The 16597-nt window shown below is 52.1% G+C and overlaps 1 protein-coding gene across 1 annotated transcript; it reads right to left on the bottom strand.

The window, feature by feature from the left end:
* Positions 1-109: 109 nt before the first annotated feature.
* Positions 110-13907, bottom strand: Tnfrsf1a (TNF receptor superfamily member 1A). The gene is made up of 10 exons (XM_051173263.1): positions 13563-13907; positions 6105-6258; positions 5816-5944; positions 5404-5553; positions 5085-5163; positions 1958-2031; positions 1723-1836; positions 1429-1457; positions 946-1264; positions 110-834 (listed from the first exon to the last, which is right to left on the bottom strand). The coding sequence occupies exons 1-10, from the start codon at positions 13599-13601 to the stop codon at positions 524-526; spliced, it is 1398 nt and encodes a 465-aa protein (XP_051029220.1). The 5' UTR covers positions 13602-13907; the 3' UTR covers positions 110-523.
* Positions 13908-16597: the final 2690 nt, after the last annotated feature.

Here is a 16597-nt window from a genome sequence, read left to right as displayed (position 1 = left end):
TTTACAAGTGTCCGTGGCTTCAGCTGGAGGCCCCATTGTTCTGTGCTTTTGCCCCTACTTTAGACAGTCCAGCTGTGCTTGTCCCGGTAGGGAGCAAAGAGAGACTGAGTTTCCATTAGTGTGATATAATTGATTCAAATATTGCTTACCTGCTGTAAAAAAGGCTCAGGAACTAACTGGGGAGGTCCCGAGAAGCCTTGCTTGGGTCCTGTGCATCCCAAGTGGGCATGAGATATAGTGTCCCTTTCCTCTACAATCACCTGTTACGGCTTTTGGCACCCTTAGCCTGCTGGGAGCAGACAAATGACACATATTGCTGCCCGGCACAAGTGGCTGGCTCTGGGGCAGTCCTCGTTAGCTGAGAAAAGCTATGTACACCAAGTGGGTAGCACCAAGGAAGAGGCTGCTAGCTCGAGTCTGCCTTTTCAATGCCCTTCGCTCCTTTTCATCCAAAGAGGAGGCGCACAGGGCAGCAGAGCTTCTGGCTAGCTTTAAGTCCCTCCCTTGAGGCGGGGGTGTGGCCTCATCGAGGGAGGCAGGGCGCAGATGAGAAGGAGGCGGTGCTTCCCAGAGTCTCGTAGATGTTCTCCAGGCAGCCCTTTAGGTTCATGTTGCAAAGCACCTGGCCCAGGACCTCCAGCGTGGCTTCGTGGCGAGGCGTACGCCGCCGCCAGGCTTCCAGCATGCTGTACTGAGCCTCGCGCACGTAGCGCCCGTTCTGCAGCTCCAGCCGCTCCATCTCGTGCTCGCTCAGCCCCAGGAGCCGCATGAACTCCTTCCAGCGCGAGGGAGGCACGCCATCCACCACCGCATACAGCGTCGCAGGGTCTGCAGCTGGGGACAAGGACCGTGCACCTCCAGCGGCAGCCCCGCCCTCTTGGCCTCCACCCTGCCGGATTCCTTCCAGGAGTAATTTCCCCATCGCTGGTGGAAACCCAAACTCACTGTCAGGTCGCTGCGGGTGGGCGCAGTCTTCCCATTTCTTAACAGAGGTGGGGACCGGCCCGGAGGCGAGGGATGCGTAGAGAAGAGGGTCAGCTCCCTGGATTGGTTCTGCCTCCCTTAGAGGTGGCAGGACTCTGAAGTTGGACCAGTTACTAGGGTCGAAGGGGAGGCCCGGGGTGATGGGTGTATTGGAGACAGGACAGAAGCCGGGGGTGGAACAGAAGTCCAGCGTGGGGTTGAAGCCAGGGGTGGGGCTGAAGGCTGGGACTGGGGCAGGGGCTGGAGTTAGGGGCTTAGTAACAATTCCTTCCACCTCCGCCTGAAAGAGAGAAGGCATCATATTAGTGGGGGAAGAAAAAGACCCCCTCCGGGCTCTTGATTCCTTATGGGGGTGGAGGTAGAAGAACTAAGGGAGCCCATCATCCCAGTCCAAGTAATTTGGGTATCAGGAGTTTGGAAGCTGGAGTCGTTTTTTCCTCTCACCTCTTTGTCAGGTACTGAATTCCCACAAACTGAGGAAAAAGAAACAAAGCACCATGAATGTCACTTCCCTTTTAACACCAGCACCCTGGCCCTGGGGACTTGTGGTGTCACGCCTCAGGGTCTATGTGGCCCCAGGGACAAGAGAAATTACCGATACAGGATGGCTTCCCTCCCATCATCCAGGACCATTAGCCATGAACAAAGGGACCACTGCTCATCTCCCTCCATCTTCCCACACGACCCCTCCCACAGCTCCACCAACACCTCCCCCCCACCACCACAGCCCACACTCACTGATGGAGTAGACCTTGGGCTTCCACCGGGGATATCGGCACATTAAACTGATGAATATGAAGGATAAAAGGCAAAGGCCCAGGAAGATAACCAGGGGCAATAGCACTGCGGTACCTGCAGAGTAGAGGGTGCTCAGTGTGAGGCAGCAGCAGAGATTGGGGAGGGCAGAGGGCAGGCTAGGGAGTCGGGCAGCCAGCCTGCTGGTGAGCATGGTCTCCAGGCCACTCCTCCTCACCTGGGTCCTGGGGGTTTGTGACATTTCCAGTTGAGGGTGGGCACGAGTTCAAACAATCCTGATCTTTTCTGCAGCTGGAAGGAGAGGCAATACCGGTGAACAGAAAGACAACGGGGGCTCTTTGTTCTGCCATTGTTTTTGCTACCTCAGAACAGTGGAGCTTAACCTGCCTTGAGAACTGATGCAGAAGAGTGAAACAGATCCTCAGACAACCATTTCATTTTACAAGTTGAAAGGATCTTGGTAAGACTGTATGGACAGCAAGGAGAGGTAGTGTATGCATGCCACCTCAACGCTTGGGAGGCAGGGCAAGAGGGTCAATTCATGGTCATCCTTAGCTACACAGCCAGGCCAGGGTCAACCAGGGCAACAGGTGGCCCTGCTGAGAAAGAATCGAGAGAGGAAAGGAAGGGGAGAGGGAGAGAAAGGGCAAGTAGGCTGCGTAGGTAAGCTTAAAGTAGTCATAGTCCCACACAGCAGTTCACAACCATCTGTAACTCCGATTCCAGAGGATCTGATGCTCTCTTCTGGCCTCTGAGGGTACCAGGCATGTACATGGTACATATATATGCATGCTGGCAAAACACTCATGCACATAAAATAAAAATAAATAACATTTTTAAAAGTAGGGCTGGAGGGATGGTTCAGAGGTTAGGAGCAGTGGCTGCTCTTCCAGAAGTCCTGAGTTCAATTCTCAGCAACCACATGGTGGCTCACAACCATCTATAATGAGATTTGGTGCCCTCTTCTGGCCTGTCTGCCTACATGCCAGAGTACTGTATACATAATAAATAAATCTTAAAAAAATTTTTTTTAAATATTTTAAAAGTATTCTTTAAGAGCCAGCCATGATAGCACATCTCAGCACTCAGGATACTAAAGCAGACAGGTCTCTGTGAGTGTTCCATGGTAGAACATTTGAACATCATCATTCAAGAGCCTGGATTCCACAGTCAATATTAAAAAAAAAAAATTGAAAAGACAATTCTGGTCAGAGTATAAATTCCATTCCAGTCATTGACTAATGACAAGATACAAACAAGCCATTTGAGACATGGAGATCATACCATCTCTCCTTGGGGTTAAGGGTCAAGTACTTATCGCTTATAATGAGAAAAATAAAAAGACCCCAACTAAGCAAGGGACCCCTGACTCTAGGCTATGTGACTGGAAGTCATATGGACAGTTCCACAGGAAAAGGGGAGCCTGAGCTCATCACCAATTGTGTAAACATCACTCCCCACCCCATTGTCTCTTAAGAAAACTGGGAACCAGGTAGCCTCTTTGACCTGATGGCTGTAAATCCCCCAGACCCCAGGATGTCCTTAAAGAAATAGGGAACTAGATAACCTCTCCCAGACCCCAGGATGTGTTAATCAACCCTCCTAAGCAGACAACAGTTAAGGCGCCTTTGCTAAATACCCTTTATCTTGAAATTACCTTGAATGGAAACTTTGTTACATTGTGGCTAAGAAATCTCTGTAACCATGGAAACCTTGTGACATGAGATCAGGGGTCTCACGACCCCCTTCCTGTTCTTTGCACTTAAAAAAAAAAAAAAAAAAAAAAAAAAGCCTTGCATTTGTGGTTCGGGGCTTTAACTCTCCCGACAGTGTAAAGCCCAGTTAGCTGGATTTTGGAAATAAACACCTTCTTGTGTTTGCATTTGGGCATGGCTGGCTCCTTGAAGCTTTGGGGGTCTCTCGGTGGGTACAACATCCCTGAATGGTGAGTACTTAGTAGGTGGCAGCTGTCAGTGACCTGAGTTTGTCGTGTGTTTGCTGGTGGGACAGTAGCACAGAGACCTATGGTTTGGACCTGGAGTATGTGCCGAAGGTTTGATCCCCAGTATATTGAGACATGAAGACTGGCTGCTTGCCTTTGACCCACTCCACACCCTTTCTGCCTGTCAGCTGCTACAAAGCGAGCAGCCTTGCCCCACAGTGTGCCCTGATCACTATGCTGGACCTCAGCCAAGGCTCCAAAGCATCAAGGCTGAACACTGGGAGCCGAAGGAAGCCATGATAAATGAAACCTTTCTTTGCTCCAAACTGATTAGGCCCAGAAAGATGACTCATACGTGAAGCTGAAGGGTTTGTCTCTGATGACACCAGCTGCTTACAGCACTTAACTTGGGAAATGACAGGTCACGCAGGTGTGAGCGGTTTTAGAATGTCTATCTGTGTTGGGGCAGCCGGAGAGCGCGCCATTGAGAGCTGTCACAGGGCAGAGGGCAGTGGGAAAACTACACAGGAGAGCTGGGCAGAGGAATGTGAGAACGGGAAGTCTGAAACAGACAAAGGCTTGTTTGTCTACCTCACCAGGTCAGGGCAGAAAACATGGGATTGGGTACACAAACTCTGAGATGAACTGAGTGGAAAAGTGAATAGCTTTGGTTCGGACAGTTTGATAGGTCGGTGGTCTAGTTCTCTGTTTGGGGGTTTTATGATCCTGGGATCCAACTCAGAGTCTGGAATATGCTAAGCTAGTTAATGCTCTACCACTGAACCACACTTCCACCCCCAGCCCTCCTTACTCTAAAGGTTAAGAAACACAAGGTGTGGAGATGTAATAACTTGCCCACGGTTGCACAGCCAGGAAATGGGTAGGTTGGGATTTAACCCTAGGTCTGTTAAACTATGAGACTCTCAGGGTGACTTCTCTGGAAGCAAATGTGTAAGAGCAGCCCAAGTGAGGTCACAGGAATGAGGAAGTCTGCCCAGCAGGCTGGAACGGAATCACCGTAGGGGAGTGACATGAGCATCAAACCCAAGGTGTCATCAATAGTAAGAAGCACCAAACCATGCAGTAAAGAACACAGGGGTGCTCGCGTCTAACTGCCTAGCCCTGGAGAGGCATGTATGCTATGGCACTTGTGTGGAGGTCAGAGGACAGCTCTGTGGAATTGATATTCTCTCCTTTCGCCTTCACATGGGTTCCAGAGATTGAACTCAGGTTGTCTGCCTTTTGCTGCAAGCACTTTACTGCTAAGCCATATTGTCTACCCACTAATGTACCAGAGAAAGAGAAAGAGCTATTTTTCTCTTTCCAGTTACAGGATGTTTCCCTTAATCCAGCCACAGCCGCTCATCCACCCCAGCTCCCCAACCAGTTGGCAGATACTCACCTACTGCAAGAGACACACTCACTTCCACTTTGGAAGAATCCTGCATGGCAGTTACACACGGTGTCCTGACTCTGTTGACCTGAGAGAAGACAAAAAGACTAAGAAAGTGCACCTGTAGCCTGAAGACCAGCGGGAGGAAGAAGGGCAAGACGCAGGCACTACACAGGAGCTCAGACCCACAGACCAGACAAGGGGGAGCAGAGAAGATGCTCCGTCACGGGGAGTGGGGGGGGCAGGGCAAAAGTGGCAACCTTCTGCCTGAGAGGCAGGGTACTCCTGAGGAAGGGAAAGGGCCTGGACTTGGGTGAGTGGTGCTCACAGGGGATCTTCACGGTGCCATTGATGCAAGGGCTGCAGTCCACGCATCGGAAGTGATTGTCACCGAAGTATTGCTGGAATTGGTTCTCCCTACAGCCACACACAGTGTCCCTGTCCACTCTGCAAGGAGAAATCTCCACCTGGGACATTTCTGAAGAGGGAAGGAAATAATCCATGAGTCTCACATCCCTTTCCCCATACAAACCCTGACTTCCCCTCTTCAGCACATGCTTGTCTGTCTTTGTGACATAAACACACATGCTCCCACCATACCCACAGGCAGATTTGAATCCTGAGCACCCCACCTCCCCACCCCCCCAGGCAAACGCCCACGTATACACATACATGTTCACAAGCCTTCTCAGACCAGGCACACCCCCCCCCTTGTGCCCTCCCCCACTCCTAAGGCTTGCCTTTCCGACATGTCTTGCAACTGAGGCATTGTCTGACGTGGTTCTGGGAAGCAGTAAAGGTGCCTTTATCACACACCCTGCAGTCTGTTTCCTTCCCTTGGTCTGGACAGTCATTCGCCAAGTAGGTTCCTGTGAGTGGGGCCAGGGTTAGGCTGCAATGGGGAGTAAAAGGATAAAACCCAAGCCCGGGAAGGCGGCCAAGTAAGGGGACTGACTCCCAGCGACCAGAGTTCGGGAACACCAGAAGCCAGCAAAGGAAGACTGGAGAAGGCTGCTCTCACTCCCCTACCTTTGTGGCACTTGATACAACAGATGGAGTTATTCAGAGGGTGGGCGTACTTTCCCTGGGGACACAAATTATCCCTCTTCTCCCTTTCCCCAAGGGAAGGGACCAGCCCAGTGACCCCTGAGGGGTGTATCCCCACCAGAAGAGCCAGGAGCACCTGGGGGAAGAATCAGAAGGAGAAAACGCCATCAGAGTGGGACCACAGAGGCAGCAAATTGACCTCTCCCCCATGGTTCCTGTCCTTCCTGAGGAACATTCTCCCGTACGCCGCAGTCTAGTATTTTCTTGCTCTCTGGTTGCTCCATATGCTAGCATTTGTTTCCATAACCCTGGGCAATCAGGTGTCAGCCCCTGTCCCCACAACACTGATCAGTTCCCTGAAACAGCTCACAATGCTGATCACAGGAAAGCTGCTGGAAGAATGTTTGTATTGTTTTCGGGGCTAGATAGAGGTGGGACTCGGGGATCTCACACAGAACCTCCAAGGCAACCCCTGCCCTACCAGGGAAGTCTACCCAGAATTAGCAGGCTGTTTCAATGATAGCCCATCTGTCTCCCAACAGACAGCCCTGGAGCTCATTTGCCATTTCTATATCCTGGTTTTCGGTGTGCCGGGTTATGGACACTTCAGAGGTGAGCCATTAAGATCTGCAAACCTTTCTGGATTTCATTATACTAATAAAAAGTACTAGGGGAAGGGGGGATCAAGTTGTAGGGAGGGCTGCCATGGAGATGGTTCCGGAAAGTGTCTGTTGTGCAAACACGAGGAGCTGAGATCATCCCCATCACCTACGTAAAGCCAGGCGCAGTAGCATGGGCTGAGAGGACACAAGCAGACCCCTGAAGCTCTCTGGCCAGCCCAGCCTAGTAAATCAGTGAGCTCCCCCCCCCCACAATTCCCAGTGAGAGATCCTGTCTCAAAACACAAGGTGAATGATATCTGAGAAAACACCTGAGGTTGACCTCTAACCTCCGTGCACACTGGAATATGAACCCACACTTGTGTGCACACATACACAAAATCAGATGGGGACACATTCTCATAAGCACCATTCACGGGAGTGGAAAGAAACAAAGGGAAGAGCTCTGTGCATGACCACGTGTGTACATGACTGGTGCATTCATGGTGGGGGGGGGTGTTAGGAATGAAACCAAGAACCTCACACATGCCCTGAGCCACACAGCCAAGAATTTATATATCTCTTGCTGTACAAGTCTTGCTCAGCAACCTGCCCTCACAGTCCAAGCCTTCTACAGCTAAATTCACACTACAGCTCAGGTTGGCAAGGACAAACGGGGAGGGAAGGCAGGCGAGAAGGTTAGGCACGAGCGAAGGCAAGTGGATCATGTATTAGAGTTGGCCAGAGGCTGATGATCTGGCTCAAGGAGACCAGCAAATCAGGAGCTCGGGATATGCCAGGAGCCCCAAAGCCTGTGGCCAAGCAGGGCATTCTAGAAGGCTGGCTTAATAATCTTAGCAAAGCTCACAGCAGCTAAGTGGCTTTCCTGTATGTAAATAACTTCAGTGTGGAGAAAGCAAAGCCAGAAGTCATCTTAGAGTCAATTTAGACCTTGCTCTTTGATCTCCCCCAGTTTCGGGTTTCCCTCAACCTTCATTCTTCCCTCCCACCCCACCCCTGCTACGAGCCACTTCATGCAAAGGCAGAGGATGTCATCAAGGCAAGTCACAGATGCAGGAGCAATGGACCAATCAGATCATATTCAGGAGAGAAGAGCTAGCCACAGCCGCTGTCCAGACTCACAGCAGCCTCCACTGCTCTTTTGGAAGGAGGTGCAAGCTGCCAGCTGCTATTACTCGAAGAATCTTGCAGCAGCAGCTGCTGCACAGGTTAGGAAGCCTGGGCCTCAAGCCTGAGATTGACCTGAGAAGCCACACATAGAAGCACACCACACACTGGCAATCTCTCAGGGAGGGGTGCACCCCCCCCACGCACGGGCGCGCGCGCACGCACGCACACACACACACACACACACACACACACAGTGCAGAGGCTTCCAGAGTGACAGGAAGGGTTAGTTAGGATAAGAACTTCCCAATCATGAAAGTGTGGTTCCTTTCCCCGAAGAAGAAATGTTTGGAGCACCTAAGGTCAATGGCACTTCCAAGCCCATCAGAGAACTTGAAGCAAAGCCAACAGGCAAAGGCAGTGGCAGGAAGAGGTAGAGGGGTGGGCTCCAGGCCAAGAACAGCCTTGGTGGGAGTGTCTCTGCCAGTGACGGATGAGCCTGGATCCAGAGGAGCCCGGTTTCTCTGGTCACGTGTCTCCCCCTTTTCCAGAACTCTGGGGGTTAAGTGAAATCCGGGAAAGGGAAACCTTTTCCCATCAACTCCGCCCCCCCATGACTCAAGCCAGGGAGGGAGGGAAGCTAGGAGAGTGGACAGGGAACTGAAGCTTCCTCAGCTCTTCAAGGGCTGTGAGTCAGCAGAAAGAAAAGGCCAGCCAGCAAGTAGAACCCTATCTCCTCCCTTCATGGTGAGGAGTCTATCTTTCCCACCCCCAACTCAGGGCCTTTGAATCTTTCCCCTTAAAAAGAGCCAGGCAATGGACCCCTGTCCCACTGGGCCCACAGATTTCGGGGAAATGCCTCCCTCTTCCATTTCATCCCAAAGGGAAGTCTTCCTGACCCCTGGCTTCCCCCATCAGGTCAGTAGGCTCCTCCCAGAGGACACCCCCCCCAGCATCCTTCCTTTAGATTGGGACCTGCCCTGATTCCTCCTCAAAGTTAAACAAGTCTAAAGTAGATAAACCCTGTCCCAGGATCCCTGCTCCCTGGCTCTCCGAGCTTTCCCGCTAGACTGCTGACAATCTCCAGTGCCAGCAAGAAACAAAACCAGGCTGCCTTCCCAACCTCATCCACCACGTTCCCACAGGCTGCCTGCTTCAGCCCAGTTGCATTGGGTGTGAGGGCTCCCAAGACAATCCTTAAGAGACAGGGTTAGCTCTAAGGCTTCATAACCCAGCAGCTACAGAGGAAAAAACACAGCCCTCTTAAGGCTAGGAGAGATGGAGAGAGTCGGGCCTTAATCCCAGCGCTCGGAAGCCAGTGTGGTCTATACAGCTACAGAGTTCCATGACCGCTGGGGCTGCAGAAACCGTCTCGAAGAACAAAAACAAACAAGAGAGATGGAGACGGAAGGGGCCCTGGACCATTACCGTATCCCACGTGGTCCAGGGATTCTCTCAATAGGCACCATGTGTTAGCACCCACTAGTCCTATTAGCAGTTGCATTGTGAGGCAAACCACAGAATAGGGGAGCCAAGTCCAAAGTCCTGACCCAAACCCAAATGCCTTTGCCTGGAGCAGAGGAGGAGCAGGAAGCTGGGTTGCCTGTAGAGAGATGCTTAAGAGTGGTACAATCTCTCTAAATACCCCTCAGCTTCCGCCTGGGAGGCCTTAAGGTGTGACTTCCTGTGCTGGGGCTGCCGAATAGGGCAGAAAAGCTGAGATGGACCCTGTGGTCAAACTTGACCCAGCCACCTTTCAGGGACCCGCTTGCTAGGCCCGTCCCCCGCATTAAATGTGTTCATTACGTTAAAATGTGTTTGTTCCATTTAATGTCAAGACCTTAGGGGTGAAGAATTCATTGGTGCGGCCTCCTCTGAGAGCTCTGTCACAGTCCTACCTTCCACCCACCCACGAAGCCCCCTACTAATGACTCATCTTTCCTCACCCAAGCTCTTTCTTTGGCTATCCAGTCACCTGTTCATACTGAACAACATGAACTGCCCATATCTACTCTGGATCTTATCAGGAACTAGTTATTTCAAACAAGTAGATATGATCTCCCCAAACAGACCACAAACCCTATGAGCTAAGAGATCAGAGAATGTCCCGGTCACATCGCCCAGGTCCAGGCCTGCAGAACTAGAGGGACAGATTGAGGTGCCGTCCATCCCAGATGGAGCCAGTGATGCCTTCAAGGATGTAGGGAAGCAGGGTCTTCCTGCCACAGAGACACACTTGTCTCTGAGAGATGTTTCCTAAACAGTGCCCTCGCTTCCACACCCATATACGCGCGCACATGTCCCTACTGACGCTTGCGCCTTGTGCTCCTTCCTGAGCCCAGCTAACAAGCCCGCGCAGAGGGACTCAGCCAGAAGCAAGGCTGAGCACGCTGTCCCACTCAGTTCAGCCAGCCACACTTCCACCTGGCCAGTCGCTGACCTACTTAACTGCCCCCAACAGAACTCACCAGTCTCTTTGCCTAGACACGTGGCACGCTACCAACTTCTCGGTACCATGGCTGAAAACTGCCAAAGCCCTCACAGTCATCCGTCAGGCCCTTCTCCTGTAACCTCTCCACCCCTCCTGTGCCCTCTGGTTGCCCCACACACAGGCCATTCGTGATCACAACTGCCTTCCTTTTTCTTCTCCACAGCGGGATCTCAGGGTCTCACTATGCTGTCCAGGCTGGCATCGACCTTCTGGCTCAGGGATTCAGCTGCCTCAAACCTCGGCTGGGGCTGAAGCTACCTACATATTTTCTTATCTGCATTCAGGCTCCAACTTGTTACCACCGGGGTGTGAAGCTTCTTCTGCACCTGCAGGGCCTGGCTTCAAACATGATTTCCATGAATAAATCCTTCCCTGGGCACACATGTCAGAGATAACTCACTTGTATTTGGAACACGGTCTGGACAGAATGGATGCATGGAGAATAGCAGGGGGAGGAAGAGAGGAGGGAAGGAAGGAGAGAGGGAGGGAAGGAGGGAAGGAAGGAGGGAGAGGGAAGGAGGGAAGGAAGGAGAGAGGGAGGGAAGGAGGGAAGGAAGGAGGGAGAGAGGAAGGAGGGAGGGAAGGAGGGAAAGAAGAAAGGAGGAAAGGAGGGAGAGAAGGAGAGAGGGAGGGAAGGAGGGAAGGAAGGAGGGAGAGGGAAGGAGGGAAGGAAGGAGAGAGGGAGGGAAGGAGGGAAGGAAGGAGGGAGAGAGGAAGGAGGGAGGGAAGGATGGAAAGAAGAAAGGAGGAAAGGAGGGAGAGAAGGAGGGAAGAAGGGAGGGAAGGAGGGAAGGAGGGAGGGAAGGAGGGAGGGAGAAGTAAGGAGAAGGAGGAAAAGAAGCAGACCCCACTGGGTCCTTACACACACTTCTTTTTTCTTTTTCTTTTTTGTTTTGTTTTGTTTTTATTTGTTTTTGTTTCGTTTTCTATGACATGGTCTCATATAGTCCAGGTTGCGTTCATGCACATGTCCCTATTGGCACTTCTCTCTGAGGCCTCAAGCTCTCTATATAGCCAAAACCGGCCCTGAACTGATCTCCTGCCTCCATCTCCCATTCTAGAATGACAGGCACTAGCCTTTATGACTGGCTCACGCACTTGAGAGCACTTAGAGTGCCCATTCTCACTCTGTCACATTCCTTGCCTTGGCCATCCTATCCCCAGATGAGGTGTTCAGCTCCATTCCCTCACCCAGTCTCCCAACTCCTCCGCTCTCCCGCCTTTCTGGCTTCAGATGCCGCCGGTTCCAAGTCCTCTCCTCTATGCACCATACCTCCTCCCCACCCCCCATCTGACCAATCTCTTGTTTCTTAATTCATTCCACCATTAGTCAAGTGTCAAGGTCTCCATTCCAAGATCCTCATGGGTACTGGAGATGCCAAGATGGGTGGGACATAGCTCACACTCTCAGGAGCTCTCAGTGAGCCAAAGATCTGGGCAGGCAAGCTCAGCCCAGCAGACAGGCAAAGGCCATTAAGCAAGAACACACAGTTGGCCTGTGGCCGAACCCCCTCCCCCAGCTCTGCCCCCAGGACACTACATCACACGGCCTTAGCATGTCTCTTCCTCCAGACTGTTTAAAATCACTTTGACTCCTATATTTAAACGTCTTGAGACTTAACCAAATCTTGTTGGCCTTGCCACACCCCTGCCATACACATTGTTCCCTCCTGACTCCAGCGCCTCCTCATCAGTCATGCGTCTCATAGGTACTGTGTTCGAACCAGGCAGTGGACAGCCCTATATAGACCTTACTGGCCACATGTTGTCCCTTGTCACAGTGCCCCATCGCCACCTGGGCCTCCACAACTGGGTCAGGACCTCTCCTCTACCTATCTAGGCTATTTTTACTTTACCAAACGCTGGCAGCCATTGAGTAAAGACTACTAGTATTGCTAGCAATGAGAAAATAGACACTAAGCCTTCACCGAGTCCCTTCTATTTGTCGAGTACTCTTCTACAGAATTACCAACTTGACCTCAGCGACTCATTCACCTCCAATCCTAGCTCCTGAAATAGGGCCTAGCACAGAGTAAGAGACTAACAAATTGAGCAAATATTTAACATGCATCCAGCTTAAAATAACAGCTGTGAGGCAGTGACGGGTTATAGCCATTCTGGAACTAGAGAGCCACATGACATGGCCAAGTTCATGCAGGTCAGGGTGCTGTCCGGAGCCTTAAGTGGATGGGCAGCTGGATGATGGGCGCAGACCCAGAAGGGACAGTCGTGACAAGGGTCATGAGCTGAGACGGGGAGGCAGGAGGGGGGAGATGAAAAGAAGGGGGCCCAGAGTTCTGGAAACAGTGGTGTAGACGGGAACAAGAGGAAGAGGGAAGGGGATGGACAGAGGGGAGCTCCAAGAGGAGGCTCTGGAGACTGATGGGGAGCAAGGACGGGGAGAGGAGAGGCGTGGTGAAGAAGGCAGAGGCCAGCCAGCCAGGGAGCCGGGGCTCTGACATCTGCAGAGAATGGTATGAGCACATAGAGGGAGACCAAGGCAACATGAAAACGAAAACAGGCCAAAGCCGGAGAGAAGGACATTTTTCCAGTGACGAAAACAAGCTGCTACCAACTTCCCCAAATCTGAACATGGAATTAGAAACCGTGAGATTTTTCTTTTAGGTCTGTGGGGAGGGGGCCGGAGGCTACACTGCCTAGGTAAAGGAGATCTTAGCTTCCTAGTGAGGGTTAGGCCAATGGAGGGAGACGTCTTGCCTGGAAGCAGACCTGGATGCAGAAGGGCAAAGGCTGACTCGGGGAAGAAGGCTGGGCCCGGCTACCCAGCTTTATCCAGTTTCCTGGTTCACTCCCAAGCACGGTATCCCAAACCTGTCCCACCAACTGATTCCTTTCTTCGACTCAATCTTCCAACATCCTGACCAACACTGTTCAACTTCTGCCAGAGAAACGGGGCTGCTCCGCCTAACTCCATCGGCCTGGCAGCTGGCCTCCCCAAAGCCCAACACTCCAGGACCAAACCAGCCAGCCACCTTGGCTGTCCGGCCCTGGGTTTCGGGGCTTGGCTTGTGGTAACTTTCTCCCTCTCAGATTTCTCCCTTCCGCCTCTCAGAGCAGCCCCAGGCGAGACACAGAAAGCCTAAGACAAGTTGAAGTAGAGACGCACCCCTACCCCCATTCCTACCCCTACCTAGAACGTGCCACCCTGCCAGGCCGCTGCCTCGCCAGCAGCCCACCCTCCCCTTCTGCCTCCCGTCTCACCAGTGACAGCAGCAGGCCAGGCACGGTGGGGAGACCCATGTCCGGCCGGCAGTGGCCTCTCACTCCCCCATTGGGGCTGGGGACAGTGCAGCAGTTGGCAACGCTGGTGAATGAAGTAAGCCGATCGGAGCAGGTGGCCCGGGCGATGGCAGCCCGGGCCTCGGTTTGGAGTAGCTGAAAGTCGAGGGTAGATAGAGATCAGGGTACGGCCCTCCAGGACCTCGAACCCAGTAGACCCGACCAGGAGCCAGAGTTCGGAAAACTCGGAGAAAATTAAAGCTGCGAGAAGAGAGGAGGTAGGAGGGGTGGGGAGAGTGGCGGGGTGGTGTTGCAAGAGCGGGACCGGAAGAGCCTGGGGAGAGGCGAGGGAGGAGGGAACCAGGAGGAGAGGCGAGGGCCAAGGTTCTTTTAACGCTTTGTAGTTTTGAGTCCCACAGCCCAGCGCCCCAAACGCACTTAACACCAAGCGCGGGGGGGGGGGGGGGGAGCTAGAGTGTGGAGTCAGATTCTCAGAATTCCTGTTGTCTCCTCTGCTTTTTAGGTGGGGGAGCTTAGACCTGTAGACTAACACACACACACACACACACACACACACACACACACACACACACGCGCGCGCGCGCACGCAGGCTGTTCTCAAGGTCTCAGAATGAAGACAGCTGTCTCATGGGATGGCAGGCAGGAGTTAACTGGCGGAGGGGGTGCCAGTATCTGGTACAAGGCGAGCACTCTGCGTCCCTCAGCGGCCCTCCCTTCACTCCAGGTCCCCTCTAATCTCACTTTTTTTGGACGTTACACATCCAGCCCAAACCGGGAAGAAAACCAAATCTAGTTTTCTACCCTGCCTGGTGCCTGACCCTAAGCCCCTCCCACTGACTCTTGCAGACAGGTTCCCCAGCTGCCCAGCATGGCTCTGCCCCCAACACTGTGTGTGTGTGTGTGTGTGTGTGTGTGTGTGTGTGTGTGTGTGTCTGGAGTGTGAGTATGTGTGTGTGGTGTGTGCGTATTGTGTGAGTCTGGTGTGTGTGTGAGTGTGTGTGAGTGTGTGTGGTGTGTGCGTATTGTGTGAGTGTGTGTGTGAGTCTGGTGTGTGTGTGAGTGTGAGTGTATATGTGTATGAGTGTGTGTGTATGAGTGTGTATGTGTGTGTCTGTATGTGTGTGTGTATGATTGTGTGTGAGAGTGAGTGTGTCTGGTGTGTGTGGAGAGTGTGTGTGTGTCTGTGTGTGAGTGTGTGTGAGTGACAGCCCCCCCTCCTAAGCTTTGGTTGACTCCCCAGTTATAAATGATTGAAAGTACCTGCCCTCATGTAGGGAAAGAGGTGTTGTGAAGATTCAGTAGACCATCTCTATGAAGATGCTTTCAGTTGTAAAGAGTTCCCAGGGCCCTTTTTCCAAACCTGCTACTTTGTCTTGGTTGAAATAAGGTTTCATTTAGCTCAGGCTGGCCTCAAACTCACTATGTAGCTGAGGCTGGCCTTGTACTCCTGATGCTCTTGCCTCCTACACGATGAGATCACAGATGTGCACCACCAACCCAGCTCTAGACATTCTGATGCATCCATTAGGACCGACTCAGAGGTAGTGTACCACATCGTGCAGCACTGGGATCAGGAAAAAGCCTCAAGACACTGCATTCTGGGAGGCAGAACACAGAGGACCAGATGCCTGGTTCCCATTACAAGGCCACACTGTCCTCTCCCACTTCAAGTGAGACCGCACCTTCCCATTACCATCCCCATTTGTGCAGGCCTTCTCCCACAGCACTGGGACACTGCACTCAAGTGCCCTGGAGACTTAGTGACCTTCTTTGTGTATGCCACTCCAGCCTGAGGTCCTTCGGCAGCTGAGATGATGAGACAGGAATGAGGCCCAGGGCTTGGGGACTTGAAACCAGAGCTCCTGGCCCTTCTCCCTGTCTGTGAGCCACCGGTGACCTCCAACCTCCAGCAGTCCCCCCCCCCCCCCCCCCCGTGATGTTTCCTCTCCTCTGTAATCCCCATGGCAAAGCCCAGAAGAACTGTGGGAGGCGTCCCCCCTGCTGGAGACCCACTTCCTCTTCTGACCAGCCAGTTTTCAATGTGAACAAGCCAGAAGAAACAAATAAATGGGGGCGGGGAGGGGGTAGGGTGCTTCAAGGTATAATTCAGAGGTAGAGTGCTTGCCCAGCATAAGCAAGGCCCTAAATCCATCCTCAGTGAACATGGGCACACACCACACCACACACAGACTAAAACAGACAGGAAGCACACTGCCATATCTCCCAGGGCTGGTTTGGTGGTTAGATTCATTTGGAGTATTAGCAAGTGTTTGTCTCATGATAAGTATAATACAATATCAATAATTTGTATTTATAATGAATAACAACTTCAAGGTCCCATGCTTAACATTACAAGGGATTTTTAATTGTCTGTGCAGCACTGCCAAAGCCATTATTACTCAGAGCCCAGCACAAAGGGGGAATTTCCTTCATGGCTCAGGATACATGCTGATTTTTCTCGGGTGTTTGAAGCTTTGAGACAATGCAGCACTAAAGCGCTCCATACAGCTCAGTTCCGGAGACAAGAGTAAGGACGGTGACCCTGAGGGTGTGACAAGCCAAGAATATGACCCCAAAGCCAGGCGTAGTGTCACATGCCTATAATCCCAGAACTTGGAAGGCAGAGACAGGTGGCTCTCTGTGTGAGTTCGATGCCAACCTGGTCTACAGAGCAAGTTCCAGGACAGCTAAAGCTGTTCCACAGAGAAATCTTGTCTCAGACAGACAGACAGACAGAGAATATGGCCACAGGAATAGAAAAGATGATGGTTGGAGCTGGAGAGACAGCAGTTAAAAGCACTTGCTGCTCTTGCAAAGGTTCAGGGTTGGGTTCCCAGCACCCATACAGCAGCTTATAACTATTCGAAGGGATCGGGCACCCTCTCCTGGCCTCAGTTACGCATGAGGTACACAGAATACATGCAGGCAAAAAGCTATAAACATAAAATAAAAACAGCAAATCTTTTTGAGTATATGTGTGTTTTCTCTGTGTAGCC

This window comes from Phodopus roborovskii, unplaced genomic scaffold (assembly GCF_943737965.1).
Source record: "Phodopus roborovskii unplaced genomic scaffold, PHOROB, whole genome shotgun sequence".
Classification (NCBI taxonomy): domain Eukaryota; kingdom Metazoa; phylum Chordata; class Mammalia; order Rodentia; family Cricetidae; genus Phodopus; species Phodopus roborovskii.
This window is presented reverse-complemented; position numbering and strand designations above follow the sequence as displayed.